Source organism: Euprymna scolopes, chromosome 39 (genome assembly GCF_053919585.1).
Source record: "Euprymna scolopes isolate OS-2025 chromosome 39, ASM5391958v1, whole genome shotgun sequence".
Classification (NCBI taxonomy): Eukaryota; Metazoa; Mollusca; class Cephalopoda; order Sepiida; family Sepiolidae; genus Euprymna; species Euprymna scolopes.
In genome coordinates this window covers 5,931,364-5,947,449 of record NC_136520.1, presented here as the reverse complement: position 1 = coordinate 5,947,449, position 16,086 = coordinate 5,931,364, and the positions used below count along the sequence as shown (strand labels likewise).

General features: G+C 35.5%; 1 protein-coding gene across 1 annotated transcript in view; it reads right to left on the bottom strand.

The window, feature by feature from the left end:
• Positions 1-4,744: 4,744 nt before the first annotated feature.
• Positions 4,745-16,086, bottom strand: part of LOC145263634 (isopentenyl-diphosphate Delta-isomerase 1-like) — a 74,486-nt gene continuing 63,144 nt past the window's right edge. Inside the window, exons 4-6 of the mRNA XM_080120486.1 lie at positions 14,490-14,620; positions 11,361-11,553; positions 4,745-5,034 (exon numbers count right to left, since the gene is read on the bottom strand). Coding sequence (XP_079976612.1) covers positions 4,898-5,034; positions 11,361-11,553; positions 14,490-14,620 — 461 coding nt within the window. The 3' untranslated portion in view covers positions 4,745-4,897. The remainder of the gene's footprint in view (positions 5,035-11,360; positions 11,554-14,489; positions 14,621-16,086) is intronic.

The following is a 16,086-nucleotide window of genomic DNA, read 5'->3' as shown; positions in this document are numbered from 1 at the left end:
GTATGTATGTATGTCTGCCTAAAACTTTGGACAGAGGCAACGGATTTTCACAGGATTAATATTATTTTGGAGCTCAACTTTTCGAACGACAAATATTGAAAAATTGGCTGAAAACATCAATTCCTTCACTCTCAACTAGTCAGTTTTCTACAAGGAGGGGTCGCTTTTTTCGCCGATATTTTCGAAAGTCATCCCCACTTTTTAATTGACTAACCTTAATTTAAACCTTTGCCACTTTCAGTTTGGCGATGGACGCAATGGCAAAGACGCCACATTTTTTTTTTTTTCACAATCTTTTCCTCCTTCGTGGTAAGAGTTTGAGCCTGCCTGCCTACTACCACTTTTTTTTTTTTTTTTTGCTTAACACACGTCTCCAACATCCGGGCAACCAGGCTAGTTTATAATACGATGGACATTATTTTCATAGAAAATGTTAATAAACTCATATTTACTGCGTGTTATTGTTTTTCTGTCCAAAAAACTAATTTTTTTGCGCTATCCTGAATCAACTTTATAAGACATTTGTTGATTAAATATATTTCTCATTCTGTGGAATTTCCACAGGTCCTGCTAGTAATAATAATAACAATTTGATGATCATAAAAAATGAAAACTGATAATTATAATTCTGAAAATTTAAAAAAACAGAAAAGAAATAGCTTTACTTTGTCTCTTGTTTCAGTATCAATGAATGTTTGCAAACAGAATGATGTGAGTCGGTTGATGATCTTATTTTTTTTTTTTTTGGACCGGGGGGCGGGGGGTAAAGTTGTTGAGATGGGGGCGGGTCTGATTTTGAGTCACACATTATTAGGGCAGACATTACAGATGGTTGTCTCATGAAATAAAGATTTCCCCTTTCCTCTCCCATCTCGACCTACCCAGGAAAAAAGGAGCAGGAACACCAGAAATTGTGATTTTTTTTTTTTTTTTTTTTTTTTATAAATTTATCCTTCCTTTTTAAAACCAGAAAAAAAAAAAAAAAAAAATAGCAATATGGTTGGATCATTCTATCGTTCCAGAAAATATCTCATTCCCAATACGAATCCCTGCCTAAAACAAGAGCCATATACAAGGCCATGTAAAAATTTCACATACATGATGGGATTTGGACCCTAATTCCCTTCAAATTAGGCCCCTTGTGCTTGCATACACTTAGGCCACCGATCTTTCCACTGCTGGAAACACTTCTGGAAGTCTCCTTTTGAAATGGTATTCATCTCCGCCATCGAGTTCCACATTATTTCTTTTCTACTCTCAAAATGTTTCCGGCAGTGGAAGGATCGGTAGGCTAAGTGTGTTCAAGCACTTTGAAGAGGGTTGAAAAAGGCCAAATACAGTTTTTGAAGGCCAAACTGTTTTTTTAAAGAGAGGTTAAATGCATGAAATTTGGCTTTAAAAAAACCAATATGGCAACCCTGGACAAGAATATGAGAGTGACCTTCCTTTGATGTAGCCTTGTTTCTGAATATCATTATAATAATATATAATTATTATTATAATGGTGTGAGAAAGGGATTCATGGTAATAAATAAATTAGGTTATCCTGACGCTCCGCACTCCTCTGTTTACCTCGGAAGTGACGTCACACAAATCTTATAATACGGATGGCTACAATTGTAAAAATAATTTGTTTTATTTTTCTTTCATTTTGAGCTCCTTTTTTCTCCCGTTTGTTTTTGTTTTCTTCTCTCATTTCTTATTTTGAGTGGAGAATTTATTTTATTTTCATTTTGAGCTCTTTTTCCGATCCGGCGTTACTTTTTATAGGTACTCCTGCACTTTACGACCCAAGCTATTTTTAACACTATTATTTAGAAACCTATTACTTAACATGGGGAAGGGAGGGTGTATTGTAACTATTCTGTACTTTCACCTAACAATTAAATTAAAAAAAAAATATTGTGAAACTTGAATTTAACTTGAAAATACTATTAAAAAATAGCGCGGGTCATAAAATGCAGAAGCACCCTTTTATAATATAAAAGTTTGGTAAATATCCAGATCCGCTACTACAGAACACTGACCACTGCATTTTATGACCCGCGCTATTTTTTAATAGTATTTTCAAGTTAAATTCAAGTTTCACAATATTTTTTTTTTAATTTAATTGTTAGGTGAAAGTACAGAATAGTTACAATACACCCTCCCTTCCCCATGTTAAGTAATAGGTTTCTAAATAATAGTGTTAAAAATAGCTCGGGTCGTAAAGTGCAGGAGTACCTATAAAAGGTAACGCCGGATCGGAAAAAGAGCTCAAAATGAAAATAAAATAAATTCTCCGCTCAAAATAAGAAATGGGAGAAGAAAACAAAAACAAACGGGAGAAAAAAGGAGCTCAAAATGAAAGAAAAATAAAACATTATTTTTACAATTGTAGCCATCCGTATTATAAGATTTGTGTGACGTCACTTCCGAGGTAAACAGAGGAGTGCGGAGCGTCAGGATAATCGCAGCAATTCTTCACTGAATAAAGAAGCCAGTGAAATATGTAAAAAAAAGGAAACATTTGAAAGAAACAGGGAAAAAAAAGAACATTGTCTACCAAGAAGTACTGGACTGAAGGAGTAAATTAAAGATTGTTCCTTACAATATGATTTTATTATTTGTATTGAACTATGTAGCACAATATTACTTTCTTGGGATTTATTAGTACGCATTAATTTATCTCATTTGGGTCAGTTCTATATCTATAATATAAATCTCAGGTATGTAAAACATTTTTTCGAGTCTAAGGTCTGGAACTTTTTAGACAGGCCTCGTACGTCCTAAGATGGAGTAGCATTGCCACATCTGGGAAGGTGCTCAGCGAACCGTTCCCTGCCTTGATAGGATACAAAACCGTCTTTGAAATCTAGTGGGTAATGGCTTTTTTACCTACCTACTTCCTCTTTCTCACAGAAGAGACATTGCGTGTTCAGACAGGCTAAAAAGTCTAGCTATTTAATCATGAATCATATATATAATCAAGAAAGAAAATGCTTGAGGATTCGTCTGTTCGAATATGAAGTATATCCCTTCAGCTTCCACTTATTGATGGTTAATTATGAAAGTTAAGAATCAAATAAAACATACCTTGTTTGTTTTAAATAAGATTCAAACTGTATAAAAGACACAGATGTCGAAAAAAAAATGAACACATAAGCATGTTTTCGTTTAATACACAGACAAGAAAGAGAGGCGCTTACTTTTATTTACAAGGTGGAACGGTAAAGGTGTCACCCTAAAGAAAACAACACTACAGCTTTATTTTGAAACTTTTATTGATAAAAATCAATTCCGGTAACTTGATTATGTAGTAGAGCTGACATCTATTTCAATGTAGCCATCTGCCTCAATCACCGCTTCAATATGGGCCTGGAACTGGAGCCTGCCTTTTCCACAAGTGCCACAGATGGCAACAATCAGGCTGACTTAGGTGTTGTGGGAGGTCAGGTTGGTGATGTTCTCGGCATATGACTAAACAAAGTAGTCCAGCGGGTTCAGGTTGGAGCAGGAGGGGGGACCCGGTGAGAAAAGGGTACAAAGTCGTAGCACTTTGAAGCCAAGCCTGGATCTCTTTGGATTTGTGGGTCAGCTCCGAGTCCTGCTGCCACACCCAGGGTCTGCCAGTGGCTACCTGATCCCATCAGGGGATCACCACACTTTTCAGCCCATCCAGGTACATTTTGGTGTTGACTTTCAAGCAGACTTTGAAGATATGAGGTGGCATGATGTGGTCCTTGAAACCATACCAAAGACCATAACCGTGGCCGGAAATTTCGTTTTCACCACTCTGGCCACATCCCTGTTATTCATGGCAATCCAGCAATGCATTTTGAGGGTGCTGGCAATGGTCCTGTTATCATAATTGGATCGGTAAAGAGCATGATTTGTACAATGGCCCATCTCCAATCTCGCTCGCTGAACATTGTGTCACTTTCAGTCATGATAGAAGGCTCCTATCGCTCTTGGGATTTGTACACAACTGGCCAACTAACAGATGGTCTGCAACAACAAGAGAAAACCGGTTTTCATAAAACAGAAATGAAATCACACAAAGCTAATTTATATGTCTGGCAGTGTTCTTAGATATGTTTTGTACAGAAATTCATCCGATAAGTATCGAAAATCAGAAAAAAAATATGACCTTAAAAATAGTCTTTCTTCTTTTATAGATAAAAAAGAATTTTTACAAGGGAATATTTTATGTAACACCAACCAAGGTAACACCGATGTAACATAAAATATTCCCTCGTAAAATTTTTTTTTTTTTTTTTAATCTATAAGAGAAGAAAGACTATTTTCAAGATCGGAATTTTTTTGATTTTTTATACATATCAGATGAATTTCTGTACAAACCATATCTAAGAACACTGTCAGACATAAATTACCTTTTGGGTGAAATTTGAGAAAGATAGGCTCAGCCATTTCAGAACCTATGAGGAAGGAACTCACATGCACATTGATTTATATATATATTAGAGAGAGATAGAGAGAGAGAGAAATAATCACGTTTTGAAGATGTGTTTTTATAAAATTTTATTTCATCAATTTTTTTTTTTTTACAGTTTAAGAAAATAATTCTATAATAAGTTTTTTTTTTTTTTTTTTTTTTTCATTTTTATTAATTTTTAATATTTAAAAAATTTTTATTCTTGATTTCTTTAAAAAAAATAAAACCCGTTTTAGCCCCAAAATGAAATCAATGAGAAAAAAAAAAAATTGTGATTGGAAAGATCGGTCATTACAAAAATATTTTTTCTTTTAAAAAACGAGATGGATTAAGATGGATTAAGTGTAGAAATTTTAAAAAATTTGGGATTATTATAATTTGTTGATAAATGTCATTGTTGAGAAAATTTTTAAAAGTTTTAGATTATTTTATTTTGAAATGTCATTTGTAATCACGGTTGTTTTAAAGTAACCGATAAATGGTTTTGTGGTCATATTGTGTCGGAAGGCAATGGAGATTGTCCCACCATTGAAACAAAAAGTTTTCGGCAATCAGTCGGAACCACGGAGTTAAAAGAATTCCTCGATCTTCCGCCGTAGCTGTGGAAAAAATAAAAAAAGAAAATATATAAGCAGACATGTTTGCGAACATGTTGATTTTTAGTATTTTACATTAGTTTAATGTTAATCATTCGAAATAGTTAACAGCCAAGAAATGAAAAGAAACCTGTATTAAAATTTAAAGCACTTGTGCACTTTAACTAATCAAAAGTATGTTTTTGTTTTCATTTTTGGAAGAGTAGATAAAAAAGGGAGACAATTCAAAATTCGAGTTATTTTTTTTTTCTAATATATTCGAAAGAAGTTCAGTAAAGCAGCACAACAGAAAACAAAATTAAGGTTTGTGTTACTATCCATATAGATTCGAAAAAACAAATATATAACAAATAAATGTTATCAAAGGAAAGATAAGTTACTCTTTTACCTATCCGCAAAATATTTTTAGCGGTTTTACTCACTTTAAAACGTGTAATCAGTTAAAAAATCATACAGTGTTTACCGGTATATTTGAAAAAGCAAAATGGCGGTGTGCTTGCTGTTGAATACAGTAAGTTTGGGAAAATGACTTCAAACTAAATAATTATACAAAATACTGTTAGAAACTCACTCAATATATGTTACCGTGATATAGGCGGACATATATTCGGTAGGTTTCAACCCTAATTCATCAAAAACCTCTCCCTTCCTATGGTGTGGTTATCATGGCAAGTTTGGAAGCTCTATATCAAACAGTGTGAGCGTGTATAGGGTTCCCATTTCTAAGTGACACCCCTGCAGCCTCTACTCCTATTGGTGATGCTGAGCAGTGTAACCTGTCAAAACCTTCCTCATCCCATGGTGGGTTATCCTTTCATATTTGGTAACTCTATGAGTGTAAATTAAACAGTTTCCAATTATAAGTGACCCCCCCCTCCCTCTCATGGGGGTCCACCCCATTGGTGGGAGGTTAGTGGTATGAACCGGCAAAACTTCCCCCTCCCCATTGTGGGTTATCCTACCAAATTTGGTAGCTTTACATGAAACGGTGTGAGAGTACATAAAGTTTTTTCCCCTGGGGCTCTGCCGCCATATGTGAGGGGTGGGGGGTTACTTTATCATACCCATTTTTGCTCATTGATACCTCTCCTATCATTGTATCTGGTCAGTTTAGTATAATAGTAAGCCATATTAGAGCCGATTCGTGTACAGACAGACAGACGTTAAGTTTTATATATATATAGTAATATTTCTTTATTTTACTATTTTATTAGCATATCTTTTAACTATTTATTTACTAACCTGGATGCCCAGCATGCATGTTGCTGTACCGAGAACGAGGAAAAGAATGTGAAAAAAAAAAAAAAAGCGATGTCTTTACTGCCGCACCCATCGCTTAACCGGAAGTGACATAGGTTTAAATTAAAGCTAGTCAATCGAAAAGAGGGGATGACTTTTAAAAGCGACCCCTCCCTGTAGTGCCCAGTTGAGGGTGAAGGAATTAATGTTTTTAGCCAATTTTTTGATATTTGTCGTCCGATGGTTTGAGCTTCAAAACAATACCAATCTCGTGAAAATTCGTCGCCTCTGTCAAAAGTTTTAGGCAGACATACATACATACATACATACATACATTTAAACAGACAGGTGAGATTTATATTATAGACTAGCGGGGGGTACCCAGTGTTGCTCGGGTGTTTCGAGGTGTGTGTGCTCGGGTGGGAGTGGAGTGTTAATCAAAACATAAGAATGAGCAAAGTAAATATTAAAAAAAAAAAAAAAACTAACATAAGGCAAACAAACAATGTTAAATGTAAAAATGGGAAAAACAAAAAGAAAACGCGAAACAGAAAAACAAACGTTAAAATTTTTTAAAAATAACCCCCCCCCCCCAAAAGAAAAACATGTGAAAAATGGCTTAGCGGGGGGTACCCGGCGTTGCCCGGGTGTTCTTGAGTGTGTGTGGTCTCACACCATGATTCGAACCCAAAATGTTTAGATAATGAGGCCGCGCTCTAAGCAACTGAGCCAAGAAGTCGCCAAAATTGTGTCGCTTTTTCAAATATTTAAATTAAATCAGGTTACGACGTTGTATGACGCATGCGTAGAAGCAAATTTGTCATGAGAGGACAGTTTTTGCTGACCCCCCCCCCCCCCCCGGTCCTGCAGAAAAGTGCTGATTTCAGGGTGAAGGAATTAATGTTTTTGGCCAATTTTTCTGATTTAGTTTAAAGATTTAAAAAATGACCTAATTTCGTGTACGTCGTGTTAGGTCAGTTGGTTAGAGCGCTGCGTCATTATCTATAGGTTTTGCGTTCGAATCGTGGTGTGAGATGTCTTTTTTTTTTTCGATTTTTTTAAATTTTAATATTGAAGCATTTTTCACGTAACGTTAGTTTTTCTGTTTTTTTTTTTTTACTTTGCTTATTCTTAGGTTTTCATTAACACCCCCCACCCCGACTGACCACACACACCCAAAAACACCCGGGCAACGCCGGGTACCCACCGATTTTTTAAATTTTAATATTGAAACAGGCTTATTTAAGCCATTTTTCACTTGTTTTTTTTTTTTTTTTTTTTATTATTTTTAAGATTTTTTAAAGAAGTTTTAACGTTCGTTTTTCTGTTTTCTTTTTTTGTTTTTTTTACTTCGATTATTCTTATATTTCGATTAACACCCCCCACCCCCGCCCGAGCACACACACCTCCAAACACTCGAGCAACGCCGGGTACTCCCCCCCACCCCCACCGCTAGTCTATATATATAATATATAAAAGCAAAAATGTGTGTGTGTTTTTGTGTATGTCTGCAAAAGGCTTTTTTCCGGGAAGTGATCAGCCGGCTTGCTCCTTCTTAAAACTTTTTATATCACATCTAAATCATAATATCTACAAGTTAACAACGGGGGTCGCCTGTCTATTTAATTTGCCCGACTTTGAAAAGCTAAATATTCCACATTTTTTATTGGATTCGACTTTTTCGTATAAAAGTGAAACTAATTCAAAGCTGGCGGTATTGTTCCCGGCGCGATCGCGCCGGGAACATCCAAAAGCAATCAGCTTTGATCAATGCAGAGTTTCTTCTTATATCAGACAATTGCTATTCAATTTGGATAATCCCCTTTTTATGGGGAGCTGGTTCTCCCCCACTCCCGAGATCTTTGGGAAAGAAAGGAAAAACAAAAATACTGCCCCACAGTAAATAAAAAACTGCCCCACAGTGAAAGTTAACTTGACCTCATTAAGTCATTAAGTGCGGACACCTGCCAATTCTTAATACTTAAATAAATTCAAACATGTTTCCATTACTATTTATTGCTGGCCGAGCGGTTAACGTCGATGTTTTTTTTTCACACTTTATTTTCCAACTTCGCCTCAAGGCTTCAGGTTCGATCCTTCCTACTTACTTTTTTACCCTCCCCCCCGACACAAACACCCGAGCAACGATTTTTTATTATTCTTTTGTTTTGATTTACCCAAAAGCACACACACCTCTAAACACCTGGGCAACGCCGGGTACCCTGCTAGTTTTAATATAAATAAAAGTATACCTGGCTCTATTTTTTTATTGAGCCCTATTATAAATTCATTGATTACCTTTAGAATTTTTTTACCTGGAATGATTATATATATATATATATATATATATATATATATATATATATAGATAGATATCTTGTTGATTTTTTTAAACGATAAATACGGTTAAGTATCATCTTCACCTCATAGAGCGTTTTAAATGCTAGAAAACTACTGACACCTGAAAGTATCCTGTACCTCTATAAGGCCACCATTTGCCCATGTGTGGAGTATTGTTGTCACATTTGGGCTGGTGCATCTGCTACTAGTCTCTCGCTCCTAGACAAGGTTCAAAAGAGAGTCGCCCATCTGATAGGCCCTGAACTGGCATCTAAGCTTCAGCCTCTGTCTCATCGACAAAACGTTGCATCCCTCTGCCTGTTCTACAAGTATTTGAATGGTGAATGCTCTGACGAACTGCAGACACTTGTGCCCCCACGACGTAGACACCCTCGACAAACCCGACAGGCAGCTAAATCCCACCCCCACACAGTAGAGATCCCTAGATGTAAAAGATCTTTCTACTCCAGTAGTTTCTTCCCCAGAACCGCTAGACTCTCGAATTCCATTCCAGGTTCCTGCTTCCCTAACTGTACTGACATGCAGAAGTTAAAGTGTAACGTGAACCGACATCTTGCTGCCCAAATCCCAACATAGTGCCCCAGTAGTTGCTGCCCCTGATAGTAGCCCCCTACACCAAAGTGGCAATGTGCCTTGTTTGGGGTAAAAAAAAAAAAAGAAATCACCTATATTTTATTTATTTTTTTTTTATTACTTTTAAAACAGTAATCTACGGACATGCATGTTTTAAAGTTTCTACCTCTCATCAGCATAGGTCAACTATATCTCTCTAGGAATCAAGCCCCGGACCATGTGTATTATAGTCCGGCGCCTTTAACTGTTACGTCATGAAATCCTAGACAAATTTTACTGTTTATTTTTATCGTTTATATTATTATATCGATTTCTTGATTTTTTTTTTTTAAACAGTAAATTTGTCTAGGATTTTGTGCCATAATGATTAAACACACTGAACTATATGGGGTTCGATTCCTAGAAACATGCATGTCCATGGTTTTAAAAATAACAATATACATATATATATATATATATATCTATACTAGCCGATTTACCCGAGCTTTGCTACGGATATATTTGTATTACACAATACTAATTGGCATTCTTTTAATATTTATGTAATTACAGGTTCAAAACTAAAACTTCTGGGTAAACGACATTTCTTGTACCACTGGTAAAAATGTAAACGAAAGTTCTACATTACGTAGAAAAAAAAAAACTGTACAGGTCTGTTTTCAGTTTGTGTTGCTCCCAAAAATGTAAATTAGGATTTTTGTGGATAAAGTATGCTTGGTTGTGTATATAAAAAGTACCCCATTTTTAATAAAGGAAGGACTTTCACATAAAAATTTAATAAACAAAAGATACGGCAAAAACTGAATTACACTTGTAAATCATATCTAAAAAATAGCATGGTTCGTAAACTGCAGAAGTACTAAACAGATAAAAACACCCGCATTTTTATACTTCTGCAATTATTTATCTTTGATTGACGCTGAGACATAAAGTGACACCCCCCTCTCCCCGAAAAAAAAAACTCATAATTACGTCAAAACTCCCCCGCACAAATATATATTATCAACTAAATCAATTACCCAGACAGGAAAACATAAAATCTTTCTCAAAAGAAAATCGAAGAAAAAAAGTGAAAAAAGAAACACGCGTAGGAATATATCTGATATAAAAAGCATTACTTTACCTTGTTTCTTTTTCAAAGTATTATGGAAACGATAATAAAATTCAGACAGTCAAGTGAATAGTTGAAAAATGATTTTAAAATCGTCCGTAGGAAATAAATTTTAACCTTTTGGTAAACGTGCTCACACCTTACAATGAATCGACATTTATAGCCAAGACTTTAATAGAGGGCTAACGATTTAAAATATTTCGTCGAAAAATAAAATCATCCTTAGCCTAATTATTTATTTTTTTTATCAATATTTGTAACTTTTACATTTATAGAAAATAAATAATTAAAACAAATCATTTTATCACTATATCTCTCGATTTGGTTAAAAACTATATCCATTCATAACCGGAAGTGAAATATCAGTGAAAATTACTTAAAATGTGCCAGTTTAGCAAATAGTACAAAATAACTTGAATTAAAATAATTTAAATAAATTAACTTTAAATAACACTCTTAAATAGAACAATTACATCAATTACATTACTATAATCAGTAATTTTAATTGAGCGAATTATTTAAAAAGATTTTCTTTAATATAATATGCAAATTAGATTAGTTCTATTATGTACGTTGCCTTCAATATATTGTATATATGTATATATATTGATCGTGATGCTATTCCTTTATATAGAAAATCTTATAGCAAATAAAATTTATATAGATAACCGTTTTCAGCAGGAATATATTAATCAAATTGTGAACAAACAAACAAACAGACAGGATTACGGATTTTTATATATAATAATAATATTCCTTTCAAGCTTTCGAGCTGTAAAAATTCTCTCTCTCACACTCTTTATCTTCTCTCTCTCACCCTGTTTCTCTTCTCTCTGTATTAGCACTTATCAAGGCCAATAGGCAACTCGAGGATCAACTCGACGATGAGAGTTCAAACGTGCACAGTAGTCAAATTTGGGAAAGAGGATGGAACAACTTTCTCTTCTGCCTCTCTCTCACACTCCATTAACAGTTTTAGAGGAATTGTGTGTGTGTGTGTGTGTGTGTGGAGGGGGGGTGCAGGCAAAGTGGGGGTCTGCCTTACCCAAAAGCTCTTTCAATCCTTTTTGGTCCAGATACTTTGTGCTCTGCACTTCATTCCGATTCGGGTCTAAATCAACATTGCATTGTGCAAAGAGAACGTAATCAATTTCATGTTCTCCCCACTTGCCATCAGTTGGTACATTGGCCGCCAAATAATGGATCCGCGTGATGTAATGGATGTCATCCAACAGAAGCTGAAACAGAAAAAATTAATTAAAAAAAAAAAAATCAAGTGTGTGTGTGTATGTATGTATATATATATATCTGTTATATATATAAAAGTGAACATGTGTGTGTGTGTGTGTGTACATTTCCCTATGCAATAACTGTCAATTTTTAGTCTACAGACTCGAAATTGGATATACAGGGTACTGAGATTTGGGAACATCTTTGTAATCCGTTTTCCGCCAGAAATTTGGCTCTTAAGGGGTCAAAGTTCAACGATTTGACCTTTGAGAACTCTACCAAACTCTTCCGCTAATTTTGGGTCTAAACACTTGAAATTTTAGATATAGGTTCCTTGGAAATGGATCTAACTTAATAACTTGATTTGAGTCCAAAACAATAAATGTTAAGGGGTCATAATAGGGGTCAAAGTTTAAAAAATTGACCTTTTTTTTTTTTGCTCAACATACCTCTCCAAACATCCGGGCAACACTGGGCTGAAATGCTAGTATATATATATATATATATATATATATAGTCTTTGAAGTTTTTAACCTTTAAAACTATACAAAAAATAATTTTTTATCATTCGTTAGAAAACCATCTTGTCAGTAAGTTATTGAACCACCTGCAATCACTGCATCAACTCGCTCTCGAATTTACTATAATACCAATAATTTATTTTTCAAGGGATCATCAGTTGTTTACCATGAAACACTGTTTCGGGGATATATATATATATATATATATATATATAAAAGTGAAATTGTCTGTGCATATACATTTCTCTACCAAACTACTCTGTAAATTTTCAGTCTACAACATGAGATTTGACATAAGGGGTATTGAGATTTGGGAAAATCTTTTTAATCGGTTTTCGGCCAATAACATTTTTAGTCGGGAATGTAAAAATGGGTTTAGCTGAAGATGTTTACAGAAATTTAAAAATAAACCCTAACCTTAACCAGTTGCATACGTGACAGAGGTCACACGTTAGGAGACGTGTGCTTTTGACGACGACGTAACGAAACTAACACCCTCTCTACCACCTATAGCAATGGCCAACGACTCTTTATCTGAGAGTACATCTTTCAAACTCCTTGGCCTAATGTTCACAGGAAACATGAGTTAGAACAATTACATTGAAGGCATTGCTGCAAGAAAGGTGGGCTCTCTCTACCATGCTAGAAAACTACTGACACCTGAAAGTATCCTGTACCTCTATAAGGCCACCATTTGCCCATGTGTGGAGTATTGCTGTCACATTTGGGCTGGTGCATCTGCTACAAGTCTCTCGCTCCTAGACAAGGTTCAAAAGAGAGTCGCAAACCTGATAGGCCCTGAACTGGCATCTAAGCTTCAGCCTGTCCCATCGACGAAATGTTGCATCTCTCTGCCTTTTCTACAAGTATTTTAGTGGTGAATGCTCTGACAAACTGCAATCACTTGTGCCCCCACGACGTAGACACCCTCGACAAACCCGACAGACTGCTAAATCCCACCCCCACACTGTAGAGATTCCTAGATGTAAAAGATCTTTCTACTCCAATAGTTTCTTCCCCAGAACCGCTAGACTCTGGAATTGCATTCCAGGTTTCTGCTTCCCCAATAGTACTGATGTGCAGAAGTTCAAGTGTAACGTGAACCGACATCTTGCTACCCAAATCCCTACATAGTACCCCAGTAGTTGTTGCCCCTGATAGTAGCCCCCTACACCAAAGTGGCAATTTGCCTTGTTTGGGGTGAAAATGTAATAAAAAAAAAAAAAACAGATCAAGAGATCAAGACGATTAGATTGAGGAGTGTGAGTTAGACACGTAATGCAGACTCCTTGTGAAGACCACTGAGACAGCTGAAATAAATTTATATTTTTTTTAAATATTAAGTGTTGTTCTGTGGTTTCACAAGAGAAGAAAAAACAGGTGTCTCAATCGGTTATGGTGTTGGTCGGTGCATGTATAAATTAGCTAAGTTAAATATAAACTAAATGACCTTCAACATTTGCGTAGGTGACAGAGGTCACATGTTAGGAGACGTGTGCTTGTGATGATGACGCAATGGAACTGACAGGTCAATAGATCAAGAAGATTAGATTGAGGAGTGAGTTTTGTCACGAAAGTGAGCAGATGTGCTTCACAGCCGGGAAGCAAGGCTGAAAGAATAAGGATGTAGACACGTAATGTAGACTCCTTGTGAAGACCATTAAGACAGCTGAAATCTATATATCTATAAAAGTGAACATGTCTGTGTACATTTCCCTATGCAATAACTCTGTCAATTTTCAGTCTACACACTTGAAATTTGATATGCAGGGTACTGAGATATGGGAAAATATTTTTAATCCATTTTTGGCTAGAAATTTGGCTGTTAAGCGGTCAAAGTTCTTTGAGAACTCTACTAAACTCCTCCGCCAATTTTGGGTATAAACACTTGAAATTTTAGATATAGGTTCCTTGGACATGGATCTGAAATGCTAGTAAATTTATATTTTAGAAATATAAAGTGTTATTTTGTGGTTTCACAAAAGAAGAAAAAACAGGTGTCTCAATCGATAATGGTGTTGGACGTTGCATGTTTCATCACAGAGCCCAGCAGTGAAGACAAAAGAACTCCAGATAAAGAAAAGGAATGAAGCATCTATATTCTCCTTCTTATAAAATATGATACCTTGATGTAAATACGAACAGTAATATATCCCCGTGTGATACCTTGCTGTATGACATATGTCTAGACGTTACTTTGATACTCAATTTACACGTTTATATCCTCTTCCCCTGGCTACACAGCAGTTTGACTCGATCAAGAATTGCAAGCATATGGAACTCTCTTCTTACTGTTTTCCTCCTTTCAAAACGAAGGTCATTGCGATAATCATTTTTCATTTATGTTAGCTACTTACATCAACTGGCTTCACACTTTCTCTACAGTGATTTCCATTAAAAAAAAAAAAATAAAAAATAAGTACCTGTTCTGGAACAATTCCCAACTCTTGCTTTACCCGTCGTTGAGCGGCTCTTTTGACCCCAATCGCATTTTCTTCATCTAATTCTGCGACACTCGAGAGAGGATGGCTGCAGCAGGTGTTCGTGTAATGATCTAAAAAATAAAAAAAAATAAAATAAAATATAAAATTGTATCAGAGATGGGTATATTCAATGATGACGGCACACTATAATTTCGGGGGTTTTTAAGGGTCCAACCTCTCAAAATATTTTTTAATTAAAATATTTCACATTTGCAATAAATTTTTATTGATAGTCATTAGGCATCAATTCACAAAAAAATCACTCAACTAGCTACAACATATATGAACATTTCCCCTCACTCTCTACCTGCGTCCGAATCTAAACACAAATTCCATGAACTGTCCGCCTGTGGAATTCTGTTCTGCTGGTCTGCTTTCCAACTGATTACAATATGGTTGTCTTCAAGTCCAATGTAAACAAATTCTCAAATAATCAAATTTTATCCAATTTCCACCACTAACAATCACTACGCTGTTGTCTCAGTGACTACCGTACACTCATTAACCTTTATCCTTGAGTAGCTTTTGGACCTTGATAAGTGGCGATTTCCTTGTTAAAAAAAAAAGTAAGATTTTCTGAAGCTTAGTTTCTTCTTAAGGTTCCTTCCGGTTGTCTTCAATAGCTGTACGTCTAAAGAACATATTAATGCAAGTGTGCCTCAAGGGTTGATCCTTGGACCTTCATTATTGTTGATATTCATAAGTTAACTCCCTGATAAGATTGTGTCAGAGATCGGTATATCTGCTAATGACACCATGTTCTATAACTGTTAAGTTTTCAGGTTGAAACAAGAAACGTAGAAAGCAATACAAATGACAACTCAAATAACAAAGGTAGATCAAATAAGAAGTGTATTAGGCAAAGGTATATTTACAGGATATTTACATAATGGTGTCAAAAAAGAGAGTCTTTGCTGGAGAAACATATCTGCTCTCGGCGGCCTTCGGTGGCTTCTGGTGAACACACACTCAGACTAACTGAGTCTTCCTATTTATGTGTAATTACTATCCACATATGAAAATGAATAATAAATACAACAACAGGCAAGAGTAAAAAAACGATTGTACACATATCCAAGTCAGTAGCTGAAACCTTAGAGAATGACCTTCAAACTGTGCTGGAATGATGCTGTAAATTGATGGTAACATTCAATGCTACTAGGACTAAGCTGCTTTCCTTTAACAATTACAAGAAACCTTCTCAACCACCAATTGCCATGAGTTCAAATTTACAGGCAACACGAACTTGAGCAAATACATTGAAGACATTGCCGAGACTGCTACAAGGAAGGTGGGCTCCTTCTAACATACGACAAAAATACTTGCACTGGACAGTATGTAAAGCCACCATTGCCCATACATGGAGTATTGTTATGTTGTCTATTTATAAAATGAGCGTTTGTTGCATATTGGTTGAAATTGGAATGGAGATGATATATTAAAACGTGTCTATTTATAAAAGATTGAGTGTTTGATTATCTTACCAGAGTTAATGACGTTGTGTGTGTGTTCGTCTAGTGGTCTTTCTATTACATAT